Source organism: Mus caroli, unplaced genomic scaffold, assembly GCF_978045245.1.
Source record: "Mus caroli unplaced genomic scaffold, Mus_caroli_1 scaffold_11, whole genome shotgun sequence".
NCBI lineage: Eukaryota > Metazoa > Chordata > Mammalia > Rodentia > Muridae > Mus > Mus caroli.
The window spans coordinates 17,946,025-17,962,992 of record NW_028227266.1 but is presented as its reverse complement, the minus strand read 5'-3'; the positions used below and the strand labels follow the sequence as shown (position 1 = coordinate 17,962,992).

General features: G+C 48.0%; 1 protein-coding gene across 1 annotated transcript; it reads right to left on the bottom strand.

Annotated features, from left to right (window-relative positions):
* Positions 1-1,634: 1,634 nt before the first annotated feature.
* Positions 1,635-7,772, bottom strand: Mrpl4 (mitochondrial ribosomal protein L4). The gene is made up of 9 exons (XM_021172065.3): positions 7,514-7,772; positions 7,361-7,427; positions 7,101-7,251; positions 4,565-4,616; positions 3,894-4,011; positions 2,925-3,031; positions 2,725-2,834; positions 2,566-2,642; positions 1,635-1,972 (listed from the first exon to the last, which is right to left on the bottom strand). Exons 1-9 carry the CDS (start codon positions 7,568-7,570, stop codon positions 1,827-1,829), a joined length of 885 nt encoding a protein of 294 aa, XP_021027724.1. The 5' UTR covers positions 7,571-7,772; the 3' UTR covers positions 1,635-1,826.
* Positions 7,773-16,968: the final 9,196 nt, after the last annotated feature.

The following is a 16,968-nucleotide window of genomic DNA, read 5'->3' as shown; positions in this document are numbered from 1 at the left end:
GGCTGGCCTTGAACTCAGAAATCTGCCTGCCTCTGCCTCCCAAGTGCTGGGATTAAAGGCACATGCCACCATTACCCAGCTTAAATGGCTTATTCTGTGCACATTGGTGTTTTGCCTGCATGTATGTCTGTGTGAGGATGTCTAATCCCGTGCAACCGGAGTTACAGTTATGAGCTGCCATGTGGTTGCTGGATTGAACCCATCTTTTGGAAGAGTATCCAGTGCTCTTAACCACTGAACCATCTCTCCAGCTCTTTTATATATATAATTAAAACCTTCCTTTATAAATCTGTTTTTTTGTGATAAATTCATATAAAACAAGACAGACACAGCTGTGTATGCCTGTAATCTCTGTACTCCAGGAATATAGCCCCTGTAGAGAAACTCTCAAGGAGAGGCTGGGAGTGTAGTGTAGCCCATGGTTTGTGTGGTTCCATCCAGGAAAATTTTTTTCATGTAAGCCCCTTTACTTTTTAACTACTTTCTGTAGTCTGTGACTATGCCGTCTGTGCACCACGTCCATACTAATGACAGCAGATGCCCGAAGAGGACATCTGGCTCTCCTGGAACTGGAGTTGAAGACTGTGGAAAGCCGTGCAGCGAGCAATCATCACCATTATAAGATGGCGCTGGCCTCCGCTGTGACAAACTAGTAAACAAGCCTTGTGCGCAAGTGCGAGAGTGAACTCACTCCTAGTCACTGCCCATTCTCGGGGTGTAATAGTGGTGTGATGAGCGAGCAACGAATCAAGAGCTGTCACGCCACATCAGGTGCTGAAACGTCATGGCTGAGTGCTATATAAGGGACTCCATTTTCTGGGGTCGGGATCTTCCTGAGAAGTAAGCAATAAAGCTTTGCCGCAGAAGATTCCGGTTGTCCTGAGTGTGTTCTTGCCGGCGGGGACAAAAAGCTCGGGATAGAAGACAGTTGAGACCCTAACTCCAGGTTTCTAGGACAGCAGCCACTGCTCTTCTTTGCTAATCCATCTTTCCAGCTTCTTTTTTTTTTTTTTAAAGATTTTTATTTCATGTATGTGGGTACAGTATCACTGTCTTCAGACACACCAGAAGAGGGCACTGGATCCCACTACAGATGGTTGTGAGCCACTATGTGGTTTCTGGGAACTGAACTCAGGACCTCTGTAGTCAGTGCTCTTAACCGCTAAGCCATCTCTCCAGCCGCCAACACCCCCCCCTTTTTTTTTCTTTTAATAATACAGTTGGGAAACAGTGAAGCACACCTTTAATCCCAGCACTTGGGAGGCAGAGGCAGGTGGATCTCTGAGTTCCAGGTCATCCTGGTCTACAGAGGGAGTTCTAGGACAGCTGGGCTACACAGAGGAAACTTGTCTGAAAGAATACACATGAGACACTGGCTGGCTCTGAGCCTGAAGGAAGCTGTAAGGAAACCTGCCTGGCATCTGGGTGGCAGACCCTCCTGGAGGTGAGGACAGGTTGATGGCTTGGCACCTATGCAAGCTCCAACATCTACCTCAGGAGAGAGAAATTCCTCCAGGCAACCTGTACCAAAGCAGGTTGTGAGCCCTGGAGGAGAGGCATCAAGATTACCCAGTACTGGACAAACAGCCTAAGAGCTGACAGGATCCCACAGCAGTGACCAGCTCATTTCCAAGTCTTGTGAAAAATAGGGTTTATTTTTAATGTGACAAAAGAGATCCCAGGCAGGTACTCATCTTGGTTCTGTGCAGTTGTCCCCTCCTTGCAACAAGGTCCAACAGCTCCCATGGAACTGCTGTTTTTGCAGGATGGCTGGGGTGCTGACCTGGCCCCCAAGTGGGGCAGGCCCCTAGGTGACCAGGGCAGGGTTAGGGGAAGTCACTGTAGGGCAAGCGGAAGGGGTAGAGCGGAGTGTATCTTGAGTCCTGCCAGAGTAGCTTGTCCTCCAGGAAGGCGACGGAAGGCAGGGTGAGGACCAGAGTCTGGTGCTTGAGCATGCTGTACACATTCAGGCCTGGGATGCGAGGGAAAGGGGAGGGCGTGACTCCCTGAGTGCATCGCATCTGAAGCCTGGACCCCAGCCCTCCTCGGGGATACACTGTTAGTTCTCTATCCCACATCAGCTGCCTTCACATTTACCCAAGGTTTAACTGTGACCCCACGCCACACTCCAGTGAGGACACAGCAAGTGTATAAAAACACGCTGGATCTCTGGGAGACCAGAATCAGCGGGAGGCAGTGTGAGGGGAGGAAAGAGTAGAGGACAGGTAAAACCAGTTCTCACCCCGGCACTCACGGTTGCCCTCTTCAGGCTATATGTGGAACAGACTTTAACAGAAACATGACTCTGGGATGCTTCTTTCAGAATGGCACTGGGGCAGCTGAATGCTGGAGGAGTGGCTCTGGGTAGAGTCCATGCCTAGCACATAAGGCCCTGGGCCTTGGTTTCCACCCCAACAACACAATCAAATGGTAAACTCTTAGACAAGCCATTCAGCCCTGCTGTGACAGGTGGAGGGTTTGAACTGGCCAAGATTAACAGTGGGCTCTGTGCCCCTTTGCTCCGGGCTTCTGGATTGTGGAGTATCAACTGGATCCATCACTCACCAACTGCGGGGATCAGGTTGAAATTGTTGAGCCCTGAAGTGGCTGCCACGACATTCTTGGGCATCTCTTCATGTGTTCTGGAACAGATGGAGGCTGAGAGGTGAGCTTGGCAGGACACAAGGGACTTGGCCCCTTCCCCACCCTGCCCTGTGCCCTCACAAGTCTACAAGGAGCACGGAACTCCCCCAGTGGCGGTACTGGGCCAACTCTGTCAGGTACTGGGGGTCTGCCGTGGGTAGCTCCAGGGAATCCACAATGTGTAGATCATCCTGTGGAGAAAAACAGGACCCTGGCTCTAGTGCAGAGCCCAGGAACCACAGACAGCAGCCATGTTCCCTCCCAGCTGTACTGTACCATACCTGCATGAGCTTGACAGTCAAGGCCACCTTGAGGCCCAGTGCCCGCACTTTCATGGGCAACATGTAGTAGTAACTTGTAGGACCCCGGGGACCATGGGCTACACCTCCTGCAGGGACAGTGGCGTATGAGGTGTTGGTCACCGCTGGTCTGGGATCTCAGATATTTGCTTGATGGCTGACATAAGGTGTTAGAATGGGTGATGTTCAGTAGCTGGGGGAGTGGGAGGGGCCAGAAGATCCTGCTAGGTACCATGGGAAGAGTGGGCAAGGAAAGTCTATAGATAAGAGGAGGGGTGGAGATGGACAGGCATGAAGGTACATCCATCCAACTCTAGTACAACAACCTGAAGTAAAAAAGTAAGTTTAAGGGCTGGTGAGATGGCTCAGTGGGTAAGAGCACCCGACTGCTCTTCCGAAGGTCCAGAGTTCAAATCCCAGCAACCACATGGTGGCTCACAACCATCCGTAACAAGATCTGGCGCCCTCTTCTGGAGTGTCTGAAGACAGCTACAGTGTACTTACATATAATAAATAAATAAATCTTTAAAAAAAAAAAAAAAAGTAAGTTTAAGAACAGCCTGGGAGCCGGGCGTGGTGGGGCACGCCTTTAATCCCAGCACTTGGGAGGCAGAGGCAGGCGGATTTCTGACTTCGAGGCCAGCCTGGTCTACAAAGTGAGTTCCAGGACAGCCAGGGCTATACAGAGAAACCCTGTCTCGAAAAAACCAAAAAAAAAAAAAAAAAAAAGAACAGCCTGGGACATACAGCAAGATCTAGTTTCAAAGGAAAATAAACAGATATGAAAAGGGAAGGGAGGGCTAGGGCTTGCCTACATAAACCAGGCTCGGTGGTGCAGGGCTCTCATGCCTCAGCTAATAAGCTGGGGACCCAGGTGTCCCCTATCGCAACAGTGATGAGTATCTGCATGGCAAGGGTCATCTGACACCCTCTCCTCTGTGGCCCACTCACCTCCTCGCCATAAGGGAGAACGGATGCTGCCATGCCGGGCACGGCCACTGCCTTTCTGTTGCCAGGGCTTTCGGCCACCACCACTCACCTCAGCCCTGGTCTTGGTCTTAGCATAGCTCTGTGGGTACAAAGAGGATGGGGTAGGGCTCAGGCAAGAGGCAGAGAAGATTGTCAAGGGGACAGTGTGGGGAACTTAGGGACCAGAGTCCTCCACCTTGAGAAATGGTCCTTTGGCTGAAGCATGGCCCAGCAGTAAAGCAACCGTCTAGTGAGTACTGGTAACACGGCTCTATAGTAGAAATTCCCAAGTGGGATGGTGGTGACTTATTAACAAAGCAAATGCCCAGCCACCGAGGTTCTGGCCCTACTACCCAGTCCACCTGCACTCAGTACCTCTCTTTGGGGAGACTGTTCCCGAGCATGCGAGCCCACTCTAACTGCTGATGTTCATTCACGTCTCCTACTAGACTTGGTCCTCTGGGGCAGGGATCTGGTGGGTCACAGCTTCCCTACCATAACAGCTACAGGGATGGGTGCTGAACTACGACCTGAGAAGGGACCTGCCTGACTGGAACAGACAGCCAAGGCTTGAGCTGGGTTGTTTCCAGAGAGCACACTCACAGGCCGCTGAGCCCAGCGGGAAGCTCTGCCACGCTACTCAGGACACTCACGATTCTCCTGAAGTTCCTCTGCCAGATGGCGACCTGGTGCACAATGTCCAGCCTGGAAAAGGGAAGGGAGACCTCAGAGGGACACCCCAGGTGAAACTCTCCCACATTTGCATCCTAGTAAAGGAGACCTGGCTCTTCCATTCGGGACCCTCTGTCCTCTACTCTTCCCCAACCACAGGTGACACTACCACAACTCAAGCTCTGTACCACGAAGTCCAGCCACAGTTGGCGACTATGCCTATCATCCTGGTACTCAGGAGGCTGAGGCAGGAGGATGGAGAATTAAAGGCCTACCTGTACTTCATGGTAAGACTCTACCTTTAAAAACCAAAGAGTAGAGGTGTGTTCTCTCCTCTCTCCTCCTCTCCTCTCTCCTCCCTCTCCCTCTCTCTCCCTCCCCCCCCCCCCCACCCTCATGCTCTTGTCTTGGCTGGATCAAGCTCAAAGCACCCAGGAGTGCTGGAGAGGTGGGTCAGTGGTTAAGAGTACTTGCTACTCTTGTAGATGCCCAGGTACACTTCCTAGCACCCAAGCAGCTCATAGCTGGTTTTAACTCCATTTCTAACCCACTCCAGCTGCTGAGGGCACTGCACACTGTATGGTACACACAGACACATTCAGGCAAATCCTCATACACGTAAATACAGGTGACAGTGAGTAGTATTAGGTGGAGTCACAGGACAACCTTGGGTGTGGCCCTTGATTTCCAACTCAGTTGAGACAGGTTCTCTTGCTTGCTGATGCTCTACTGGCCAGCCTTGGAGCTTCTTGGGGCTCTCCTGTCTTCCCCTCCCCTCTCCATGCATGTGCTGTGATCACAGACACACTCCACCAAAATCGCTTTATGTGGGTTCTAAGGTCCAAACTCAGGGATTCACACTGTGTGGCAGGTACGTTATCCCCTGAGCTGTCTCCTCAGCCCTTTAGAATATATTTACTCACGTAGATGTAAATATTTTGTCATCTCAGTAGTCAACACTAGCTGTGTTTCAAGTGTACAGTGGTCAAATGCTACTGGGGCCTGTGTAGAGCAGTATGTTGAACAAAAGCAATCCTGTGGGCCAGTGAGACAGTTCAGTGGGTAAAGGCACTTGCAGCAAAGCCAGACTTGTGTATGCACACATGCATGCAAGTATACATGGAACACGCATGCACACACGCCACACACACATATACACCATGTAAAGAGGAAACCAGCTCATTCAAGTTGTCCTTACTGCCACATATACAAGTTTACCCCCACCACCAAAAGGCTAAAAAATTAAACAAAAAACCCAAGTTCATCATGGAGATGGTAAAAAGTAAGTTGCAGCCTGGCATGATATTGTGCACACCTTTAACCCCAGCACTAGGGAGGCAGACAGGAGGATCCCTGTGTGTTCAAGACCATCTTGGTCTACATGAGCTCCAGGACAGCCAGGGCTACACAGTGAAACCCTGTCTTGAAAAACAAAACAAGCAAACAAACAAAACGAGTTTCCTGGTTATGAGCATGTGTGTCCCACCTGTATATATAAGTATGTATGTGTATCTTTCTTTGCCTGGTGCCCACAAAGCCAGGACAGGGCATCGGTTCCTATAGAACTGTAGTTACAACTGGTTCTAAGCAGCCACACAGATGCTTACATCCTGGCTCAGCCTCTCCTATGCTGCTATTACTGACACATGCTGAAATCTGGCCTTCTTAGATGTCTTTTTTTTTTAAATCATGTTAATAGAATGTACTTATTTTTTAAATGAATATTTATTCATCTTATGCATAGGAGTACATGGTAGCTATCTTAACACACCCCAGAAGAGGGCATCAGATTCCGTTACAGACAGTTGTGAGCCACCACCATGTGGTTGCTGGGAATTGAACTCAGGACCTCTGGAAAGCAGTCAGTGAGCCATCTCTCCAGTACTTAGTATTTTTATTTTTACTTATGGTGTCATGTAGCCCAGACTGGTCTGGAACTCACTATGCAACCTTGACCATTAATTTCTTGGTCCTCCTATTTCCACCTCTACAGTGCTGTTGGGGTTAGAGGTGTGGATTATCAGGACATGTGTATACTATAGAAGGGAATCCAGGACAAGGTGCATGCAGGCAAGCCCTCTAACAGTGCACACCCCCAGCCCTAATAAAAAACACTTCTAGAGAATTTTCTCTGTGGTGAATTAATCTACCTAATCGTCACCCAACTTCTTTTTTTGTTGTTGTTGTTTTTCGAGACAGGGTTTCTCTGTGTAGCCCTGGCTGTCCTAGAACTCACTTTGTAGACCAGGCTGGCCTCAAACTCAGAAATCCACCTGCCTCTACCTCCCAAGTGCTGGGAATAAAGGCATGCGCCACCACCACCCGGCTGTCACCCAACTTCTTGAGGTCTGACAAAACGGAGACCCAAGCACAAGAGAGCAAGGCAGGATGTAATAGGCCAGGGTGGCAGCAGGGTTGTGTCCTTCGCCTTCCAGCCCTGTAACAGCGAAACTGATCATGCCTTTTGTCAAGTGGAGAAACCACGGCAAATTCCTCCCATTGCACCCCGCAACTCACCGGGGCGCCGTTGCAAATACGTCGGGGTGCAGCTCCGCCAGGCCGATGCGCTCCTGTTCAAAGCCTCGGAGAGACTCGACCCAGGCTTGCACCGGGCGCCGGTGCACTGGGATCCGGAGCTCACACTTGCGCAAAACAGGATCTAGGAGACCTGGCGGGGGGTGACAAATGAGCGGCCAAGGGTCAGGATCAAAGCTCAGTACCTTCTGTGCTATCTCCCCCCCACCCCCCTCTGTGTGTCAAGGTCCCGTTCGTCTCACCAGCGCTATCTCGCGGCTCTGAAATCTCCGCCGGCCGCTCCGCGCCTTCCGCTAGAGAGTGGATGACCTGGAAAATGACAGGCGGGAGTTAGAGGTGCTCTCGGAGGTTCTCAACCTTTGACCTCCGGCCTTGACCTCAGCTCGGTGCCCTACCCGGGAGCCAGAGGGTCGAAGCCAGGCCCGGGAAGCGGCCTGGAACAACCGCAGCATCTCGGAGGACCTCTCGCAGCGCCGAGGTCGCTGCGCTACGGACGCTCGCGGCGGTGACTGATGACGTCGTATGCGCGCCGGGTACGTCACGAAGGCGATTCCGCCGCCATCAGCGCCAGGTCCCGAAGCCTGAGGCTGTGGATCCGCTCCACTTGACAGCCGGAAGCCCCGACTTTGGAGCGCGAGAGCCGGGTGCCGGAAGCAAACTCCAGAGACGCGTTTCTCTTTTAACCAATGAATCTCAAGAATTGATGGAGGGTCCGCCCATACCTGGGCGGTACCTGGCTAATAAGCGTTTATCTTTTTATTAAACGTGGAGGAGCCTCCTGCTACACTGCGTATTTTGCCTACATTTTTTCCCCGTGTCTTTCTCTCCCTTTACCATTATTGAATTGAATTGACTTTTGTCTTTTAGAATAAGGGTCACACTCCTGACTCACCCTATGTAGCGCATGATTCTGATTCCTGAGTGCTGAGATTAAAGATGTGTGCCGGACTGGGCCGTGGTGTTGCATGATTTTAATTCTAGCACTCGGAAGCAACACTGCAATTCGAGGCCAGCCTGGTCTACAGAGTACATAGTGACTTCAGAGTGAGACCCTGTCTGGAAATCAAGAAAAAAAAAAAATTAAAGGTGTGAGCCATGTCATGTGGCTATTTTTCGCTTTTTCAATATATATGTATTTTAATTTTTTACTTTCAAGAAAGATTTTATTTATTTTATACATATAAGTGCTCTGTTTGCATATATGCCTGCATGCCTGAAGAGAGCATCAGATCCCATTATAGGTGGCTGTGAGCCACCATGTGGTTGCTGGGAATTGAACTCGGGAAGAGCAGACAGTGCTCTTAACCACAGAGCTATCTCTCCAGCTCCTATTTTAGTTTTCATAATTTATTTTTGTGTTTGAGTGTGGAAGTAAGAAGACAACTCAAGAGGCCGGGCGTGGTGGCGCACGCCTTTAATCCCAGCACTCGGGAGGCAGGGGCAGGCGGATTTCTGAGTTCGAGGCCAGCCTGGTCTACAACGTGAGCTCCAGGACAGCCAGAGCTATAAAGAGAAACCCTGTCTCGAAAAACCAAAAAAAAAAAAAAAAAAAAAAGAAGACAACTCAAGGGAGTTGGTGATTTCCTTTCACTCTGTGGATAGAACTCAGGCCATCCAGTTTGGTGGCAAGCCACCTAACCCGCTGAGCCATCTCAAATGCCATCCTATTCTTTTGTAAACAAGGCTTCTCTGTGTAGCCAAGGATGACCTTGAGTTCAGAGTCTCCCTCTCTGGCTTCCGGAGGTCTGGATTGCCAGTTGTCTGCACCGCTATGCTTACATGACCAGGTGAATCTAATTTTATCTGATCTTCCCTTCCCCTCTCTTTGGTGTGTGAAGGGGTCTGATTTGGCTGGCCTTGAACTCTGTGTAGTCAAGAGTAACCTTAAATTTCTGATTCTTCTGCCCCCCACCTCAAGAGTCCTGAGATTCAGGTTGGCGAGATTGCTCAGTGGTTAAGAGCGCCGACTGCTCTTCCAAAGGTCCTGAGTTCAAATCCCAGCAACCACATGGTGGCTCACAACCATCCATAACGAAATCTGATGCCCTCTTCTGGAGTGTCTGAAGACAGCCTACAGTGTACCTACATATAATAAATAAATTAAAAAAAAAAAAAAAAGAGGGCTGGTGAGATGGCTCAGTGGGTAAGAGCACCCGACTACTCTTCCGAAGGTCCAGAGTTCAAATCCCAGCAACCACATGGTGGCTCACAACCATCCGCAACGAGATCTGGCGCCCTCTTCTGGCGTGTCTGAAGACAGCTACAGTGTATTTACATATAATAAATAAATCTTTAAAAAAAAAAAAAAAAGAGTCCTGAGATTCTATGTATGTGCCACTATGCTGGTTTATTTAGTGCTAAAGATCAAGAGGTTGTTGCAGTTTAGGTACCCTAGCAGCTGAGCCATCTCTCCAGCCCATATGGGGTTTATTTATTTGTTGAGACAGAACTTCAGTATATAACCTTGAAATTCTGCAGCCTCCTCTTTCCAGATGTATTTTATTCTTTAAATGAAAGTCCTGCCAGAACGCTTTCAGTATTTCTTAGATTCTCCAGGGCTGGCTATATCCCTCTGAAATCCCTCCTATCAGCCCTGTGTCCCTCCACTCACATCTAATCCAGGATCCTGCCCCCTGTCCTTCTAGGACTCTCCCAGGGCAGAGGGAAAAAAAATCACCTCATGAACAGATCCAGATCACCTCACTAAGAACCTCTCCAAAGATAATTGAAACGATAGAGTTTATGGTTTGTCTCTGTTCCACACTTGACCTTCAGGGGGTGCTGAGAGCTTACACCTGGCTCACTGCCATCCACTATGAGGGCTGGACAGAGCTTGGACTCTGGTCTCTGAGCCAACCTCCTTTTCATCACCTGGATAATGGGGAAATTGTGATTCTTTAGTAAATGAGGAATACAAAGGGTGGAATTTCTGGCGTGAGATGAAAATTCAGTAACCAGCATTATGAATTCTAATACTGAAGGAGCCTTGTGATCAAAGAGACAACAGAAGACCAAGGCAGGCCGGGCAGTGGTGGTGCACGCCTTTAATCCCAGCACTTGGGAGGCAGAGGCAGACCAAGGCAGTGAGTTCAGGCCACCTTGGTCTACATAGTGAGTTCCAGGCTACACAGTGCCATGACTCACTGGTGGAGCAGACCCTGGAGAATTTAACTGTTGAGCTAAAGGCATGTAGTTTTGTTGTTGTTGTTGTTGTCGTCTTTGCATTTGTTATCAGTTTATGTATTTTCAGACATGTATTATGTAGCCCAGCCTAGCTTGGAACTCACTATGTAGCTGAGAATAACCATGAACCCTGATCTTCTGTCTCTGCCTTTCTCGTGCTAGCATGACTGTCTTGTGGAACTATGTGCTGTTTGTGTAGTACTGAGGCTGGAGTCCAGGGCCTCCTGCTTGTTAGGCAAACACCCTATCCACTAAGCCCCAGCCTCACTGATATATTTTATGAACATTTCTAGGATATACTATTAGATTTACTAATTAACTATTAAACAGTGGTGGACTAGTACACATGAGGCCCTTGGTTCTATCTCCAGCACCACAAAGAAAACAAGGATTTATTCTAACCAACAGTGCCTTTGCTATGTGTAGTTGAGAATGTGCACACACATGCCAAGCTGCAGATGTGGAGGTCAGAAGATGATGTTGAGTTGTTGGTCCTTTTCTTCCACCAGATAAGTTCCAGGGCTCAAACTCAGGTTGTTAGACTTGGTAGCAAGCACCTTTATCCACTGAGCCATCTCACTGGCCCCAGAACCTAGTGTTTTGGGGGTTTGTTCTTACTGGTATTTGTTTGTTTATCTTTTTATTCATTCATTCATTTGTGTTGGGAGCACACATGTGGGTATAGATATCAAAAAAAGACCATTTGTGGGAATCGGTCTCTCTTTTTTGTTTGTTTGTTTGTTTTGTTTTTTCGAGAAAGGGTTTCTCTGTGTAGCCCTGGCTGTCCTGGAACTCACTTTGTAGACCAGGCTGGCCTTGAACTCAGAAATCCGCCTGCCTCTGCCTCCCGAGTGCTGGGATTAAAGGTGTGCGCCACCACGCCTAGCTTGGTGTCCTAGGTCTTAAAGTCAGATGTGAAGCTTGGCAGCAGCATCTTTACCTGTAGAGTCCTCCTGATAACCTGAAATCCAAGTCTTTTTATGTGCAAAAAGTGGGCCTTACTACGCAGCTCTGACTGGCCAATCTCAAACTCACAGAGATCTGTCTGCCTCTTCCTCCTGAGTGCTGGGATTAAAGGCGTGCATCACCATGCCTGTCTGTATTCAGCTTTTATTTTCCTCACCAAAGAGAACATGTGTGTTTCTGTCTGCTCACTTACATTTAATATCACCTACCATGTATAACAACAGGGCTGAATAACACTCCTTCCTTTCCCTCTCCTTTCAGGCTGTGGTCTGCTTAGAGACCCTTCTGTCTCTGCCTCTCGGTGCTGGGATCCTTTCTCTAGTCCTTCTATTCTTAGTGTGTGAGTGGGTACGAGGGTGGACAGGAAACCTATGCACAAAGGTCAAAGTGAGTGTCCTGCTCTGTCCTCTCCACCTTAGCTAGTTTTTGTTTTTGTTTTGTTTTTTTGTTTGTTTTTTTTTATTTGGTTTTTCGAGACAGGGTTTCTCTGTGTAGCCCTGGCTGTCCTGGCACTCACTTTGTAGACCAGGCTGGCCTCGAACTCAGAAATCCGCCTGCCTCTGCCTCCCGAGTGCTGGGATTAAAGGCGTGCGCCACCACGCCCGGCTAGTTTTTGTTTTGTTTTGTTTTTTGAGGCAATGTTTCTCTGTCCTGGAACTGCTCTGTAGACCAGGCTGGCCTTGAACTCACATCCTCCAGATTGCCAGGATTAAAGGCATGCATCACCATTGCCCACTTTTTTTTTTCTACCTTAGTTTATGAAACCGGGTCTCTCAGTGAGTCTAGAGTTCTTGGATTCAGCCAGGCTGGCTGGCCAGTGAAACTGAGGGTCTTGTCTTGGCTTCCAGGTTGACTGGCCAGCTTCCCCAATGCTGGGACTACAAGCATTGCCACTGTGACTGGCCTTAGGGTTTACTATGTAGCCCAGGCTGGCCTCTTTTTTTTTTTTTTTTAAAGAAGCCATGCAGCATCTTTCCCCCTTTGTTCTATTTATTAAGAATACATCCAGGGGGCTGGAGAGATGGCTCATGGTTAAGAGCACTGACTGCTCTTCCGAAAATTCTGAGTTCAAATCCCAGCAACCACATGGTGGCTCACAACCACTTGTAATGAGATCTGATGCCCTCTTCTGGTGTGTCTGAAGACAGCTACAGTGTACTTAAGATATAATAATAAATAAATAAATTTTTTTTAATATATACACCCAGTTTGCCTGCATGTATGCTTGCAAGCCAGAAGAGGGCACCAGATCTCATTATAGATGGCTATGAGCCACCATGCGGTTGGTAGGTATTGAACTAAGAACTTTTGGAAGAACAGCCAGCTCTCTCTCTCTCTCTCTCTCTCTCTTTCTCTCTCTCTCTCTCTCTTCTCTCTCTCTCTCTCTCTCTCTCTCTCTCTCTCTCTCTCTCTCTCTCTCTCTCTCTCTCTCTCTCTCTCTCTCCATGGTTTCTCTGTGTAGCCCTGGCTGTCCTGGAACTCACTCTGTAGACCAGGCTGGCCTTAAACTCAGAAATCTGCCTGTCTCTGCCTCCCAAACGCTGGGATTAAATGTGTGCGATACCACTGCCCGGCAGCAGCCAGTTCTCTTAGCCTCTGAGCCATCTGTCCAGCCTCCAGGCTGGGGCTCTTGATTATATTGTTCCTGCATTACCCTCTGGCATAACAGAGACTATGAGCCTCTAGCACCACACCCAATGCGCACATTTTCTTTATCCCTTCATCTGTCAAAGGACACCTCAGTTAACTCCACTTATTGGCTAGGATAAATATGAAAGGAACCTGGGAAAAGAGCTCAGTTGGTAGAGTGCTTGTGGTTCAGTTGATCTAGTGCATATAACTTAGTTGGTGTAGTGCTTATAGCTCTTTGGACATGGTGCTTATCACTCAGTTGTCACAGTGCTTGTAGTTCAGTTGCTAGAGTGCTTGCCTAGCATGCGTGAAGCTCTGGGTTCAGTGCCCAGCACTGCATTAACTGGGTGTGTTGATACAGATTTGTTAATTCCAGAGGCAGAAGAAAAATGACCAGCCTTGGCTCTACATAGTGAATTACAGGCTAGTTTGATCACATGAGACCCTTTCTCAAAAAAAAAAAAAAAAAAAAAAAAATCCAGAGCTGAGCAAAAGGCTCAGTGAGTAAGGCACTTGCTACACAAGCCTGACAGCCTGACTTCATCAGAACTCACGTAAACGTGGACAGAGATGACCACCCTCACAACGCAGTCTTCTGAATCCCTTAATATGCATGTGCCTCTCTCACATCATGCACGCATATAATAATGTAAAATGTATTTTAGGATGAGCAGTAAAGACAGACAGACGTGGACGTTTAGAGATCTCCTTGACACAGCAAATTAATATGCATTGCTCACGTACCCAGTGTGGGATAGCAAAGTCATATGTCCGTTTTATTTTTAGTGTTTTGAGGAACCTTCTTTCTGTTTTCCATATAAACCCTGCTCATTTTCATTTTCCCCAGTGGTGAGTTCCCCTTTCTCTGCATCCTCAGCTACTCCCCCCGACTCTGGCCTCCTCTCCTACAGTCCCTTTATCTGAACAGTGATGCCTTCCTCTTGTGGGTTTGATTTGTATCTGATTGTTCCCTTACTTTGTGGTTTTTATTTCATTTTAATGTATTTTTAGTTTCTTTGCATTGCTTTCCTTCCTGTGTAGACCAGGCTGGTCTCAAACTCACAGAGATCTTCCTGCCTCTGCCTCTCGAATGCTAGGATTGAAGGTGTGTCTCACCACACCTGGCCATTTTTATGTATTAATTATGTGTGTAAGTGTGGTTCTTTATACACAGGAGTATAGTGAGCACAGACCTCAGAAGAGGGCCAAGGAGCTCCAGGCACTGGGGTTATGGATGGATGTAAGCTACCTACTGTGGGCCTGGGAACTAAACTTGGATCCAACGAACTCTGAAAGAGCAGCAAGCAGTCTTTCTTACTCCTTGAGTCTCTCTCTTCAGCCCCAATATTTTGTAATTCAAAAGTTTTTTTTTTTTTTTTAAGATTTATTTATTTATTAAGTACACTGTAAGTACACTGTAGCTGTCTTCAGACACTCCAGAAGAGGGCGCCAGATCTCATTGCAGATGGTTGTGAGCCACCATGTGGTTGCTGGGATTTGAACTCCGGACCTTCGGAAGAGCAGTCGGGTGCTCTTACCCATTGAGCCATCTCACCAGCCCTCAAAAGTTTTTTTTAGGAGCTAGAGAAATGAGTTAGCTGTTGAGAACACTGGCTGTTCTTCTAGAGGACCAGGATTCAGTTCCCAGCACTACATGGTGGCTCACAATCATCTGTAGTTTTAGATCCAGAGGATAGGATATCCTCTTCGGACATAGAGGGACCTCACGAATATAGTACATAGACATACATGCAGGCAAAACACTCATGCACGTAAAAGAAAAAAAAAATCTAATTTTTGCTGGGCAGCGGGGGTGCATGCCTTTAATCCCAGCACTTTGGGAGACAGACAAAGGCAGATTTCTGAGTTTGAGGCCAGCCTGGTCTACAGAGTGAGTTCCAGGACAGCCAGGACTATACAGAGAAACCCTGTCTCGAAAAACAAAAAGAAAACAAGGAAAAACAAAACAACCCCTAATTTTTGTATATATAATTTATTTCTATTTTATGTATTTTGCCTACTTATATGTCTGTGTGAGGTTGTCAGATCTCATGAAACTGGAGTCACAGACAGTTGTGAGCTGCCACGTTTGGTACTGGGAATTAAACCTGGGTCCTTTGGAAGAACAGCCAGTGCTCTTAACCTTTGAGTCATCTCTCTAGCCCCCTAAAATGTTTTTATTTGTATTTTCAAGACAGGGTTTCTCTGTGTAGCCCTGGCTACCTGGAACTCCTTCTGTAGACCAGGCTGGTCTGGAACCCCTGCGTCTTCCTCACAAGTGCTACAACTAAAGGTGCACGCCACTACCGCCTAGCTCTTAAAAATAATATTCTTTTTCTTTTTTTTTTTTTTTTGTTTTGTTTTGTTTTTCAAGACAGGGTTTCTCTCTATAGATCTGGCTGTCATGGAACTCACTCTGTAGACCAGGCTGGCCTCGAACTCAGAAATCCACCTGCCTCTGCCTCCCAAGTGCTGGGTTTAAAGGCATGCACCACTACTGCCCAGCTAAAAATAATTTTCAAAAAAAAAAAAAGCTTTTTAACGCTTCATTTCATGTAATTTCACTGGTCTTGTCTGTTTCTCTCCCATTCTTCATGTGTATGTAGTTATCTGTTTGTCGTTTGGGCAGGGTCTTGTGTTTAGCTCAGGTTGGTCTTGAACTCCAAATTCTCCTGCCTCTACTTCCCTAGTGCTGGGCTTACAAGTGTGCACTAGCATGCCTTATTCACACATCTGTCAAAGAACACTGCACAAATACAAAAGGACCTGCAGGTGGTAGTACCAGCCTGTGGCCTCATCACTGAGGAGACAGAGGACTGCCTCAGGTTTGAGGCCAGCCTGGCATAGTTAATGAGTAGTCTGTCAGCCTGAGCTGCAGTGTGAGAGCCTGTCTCACAAAACAGAAATGAGGTCAGGGTAAGATGGTTCAGCAGGGCCGGGCGTGGTGGCGCACGCCTTTAATCCCAGCACTCGGGAGGCAGAGGCAGGCGGATTTCTGAGTTCGAGGCCAGCCTGGTCTACAAAGTGAGTTCCAGGACAGCCAGGGCTACACAGAGAAACCCTGTCTCGAAAAAACCAAAAAAAAAAAAAAAAAAAAAAAAAAAAAAAGATGGTTCAGCAGGTACCAGTGCCAAGTCTGTCGACCTGTATTCAATCCCTCAGAGTCATGTGGTGGAAAGGACAAAACCAGCTCTTGCAGGTTGTCCTCTGACCTCCACGTGTATGCACTGTGGCATGCACAGTGTGCCCCCATACATTAACAAATATAGGGCAGACACAAAGTATAAAGAACATGAGTCCAGCCAGGCATGGTGGCGCACGCCTTTAATCCCAGCACCTTCGGGAGGCAGAGGCAGGCAGATTTCTGAGTTTGAGGCCAGCCTGGTCTACAAAGTGAGTGCCAGGACAGCCAGGGCTACACAGAGAAAACCCTGTTTCAAAAAACCAAACCAAGCCAAACCAAACCAAAACAAAAGAACAGGAGTGCAGCATTCACAGAGCCCTGGCCCAGGGTCCAGCATACACAGGGCCCTAGGCCAGGGTCCAGCCCAGCACTACTGAGGGAATGAAAACTCTGTCTCTTGGACACTGTGCTCTGTCCACCACAAAGAACCACGAGTCTCTTTCCCAACTGCTGCAGGAAATATGTGTGGTTGAGCAGGTATGTGTAGCTTCAGGCACACAAGGTATGCATCTGTGTCTGTGCATAGAGGCCAGAGATTGCCCTCCACTGTCTTCCTCAGTCACTCTCAGCTTACTTATTTTTGAGACAGAGTCTCATATGGAGCCCAGGCTGGCCAGGAACTTACTATGTAGACCAGGCTGGCCTGGAACTAAGAAATCTTCTTGCCTCTGCCTCTTCAGTGCTTGGGTTAAGGATGTGGCACCAAACCCAGCTTTGGTCTTGCTTGTGTGGCTAGTACCTTACCCATTGTGCCTTCTCTTGCATCCCTAGTTTGTGAAAAATTAAAGGCATTACCACATGTTTCACAAGTAGGCACTCATACTTAACATAATACATGTGTATATATGAACCTTACAGTTTTATTACATTTACTTATGTGTGCAG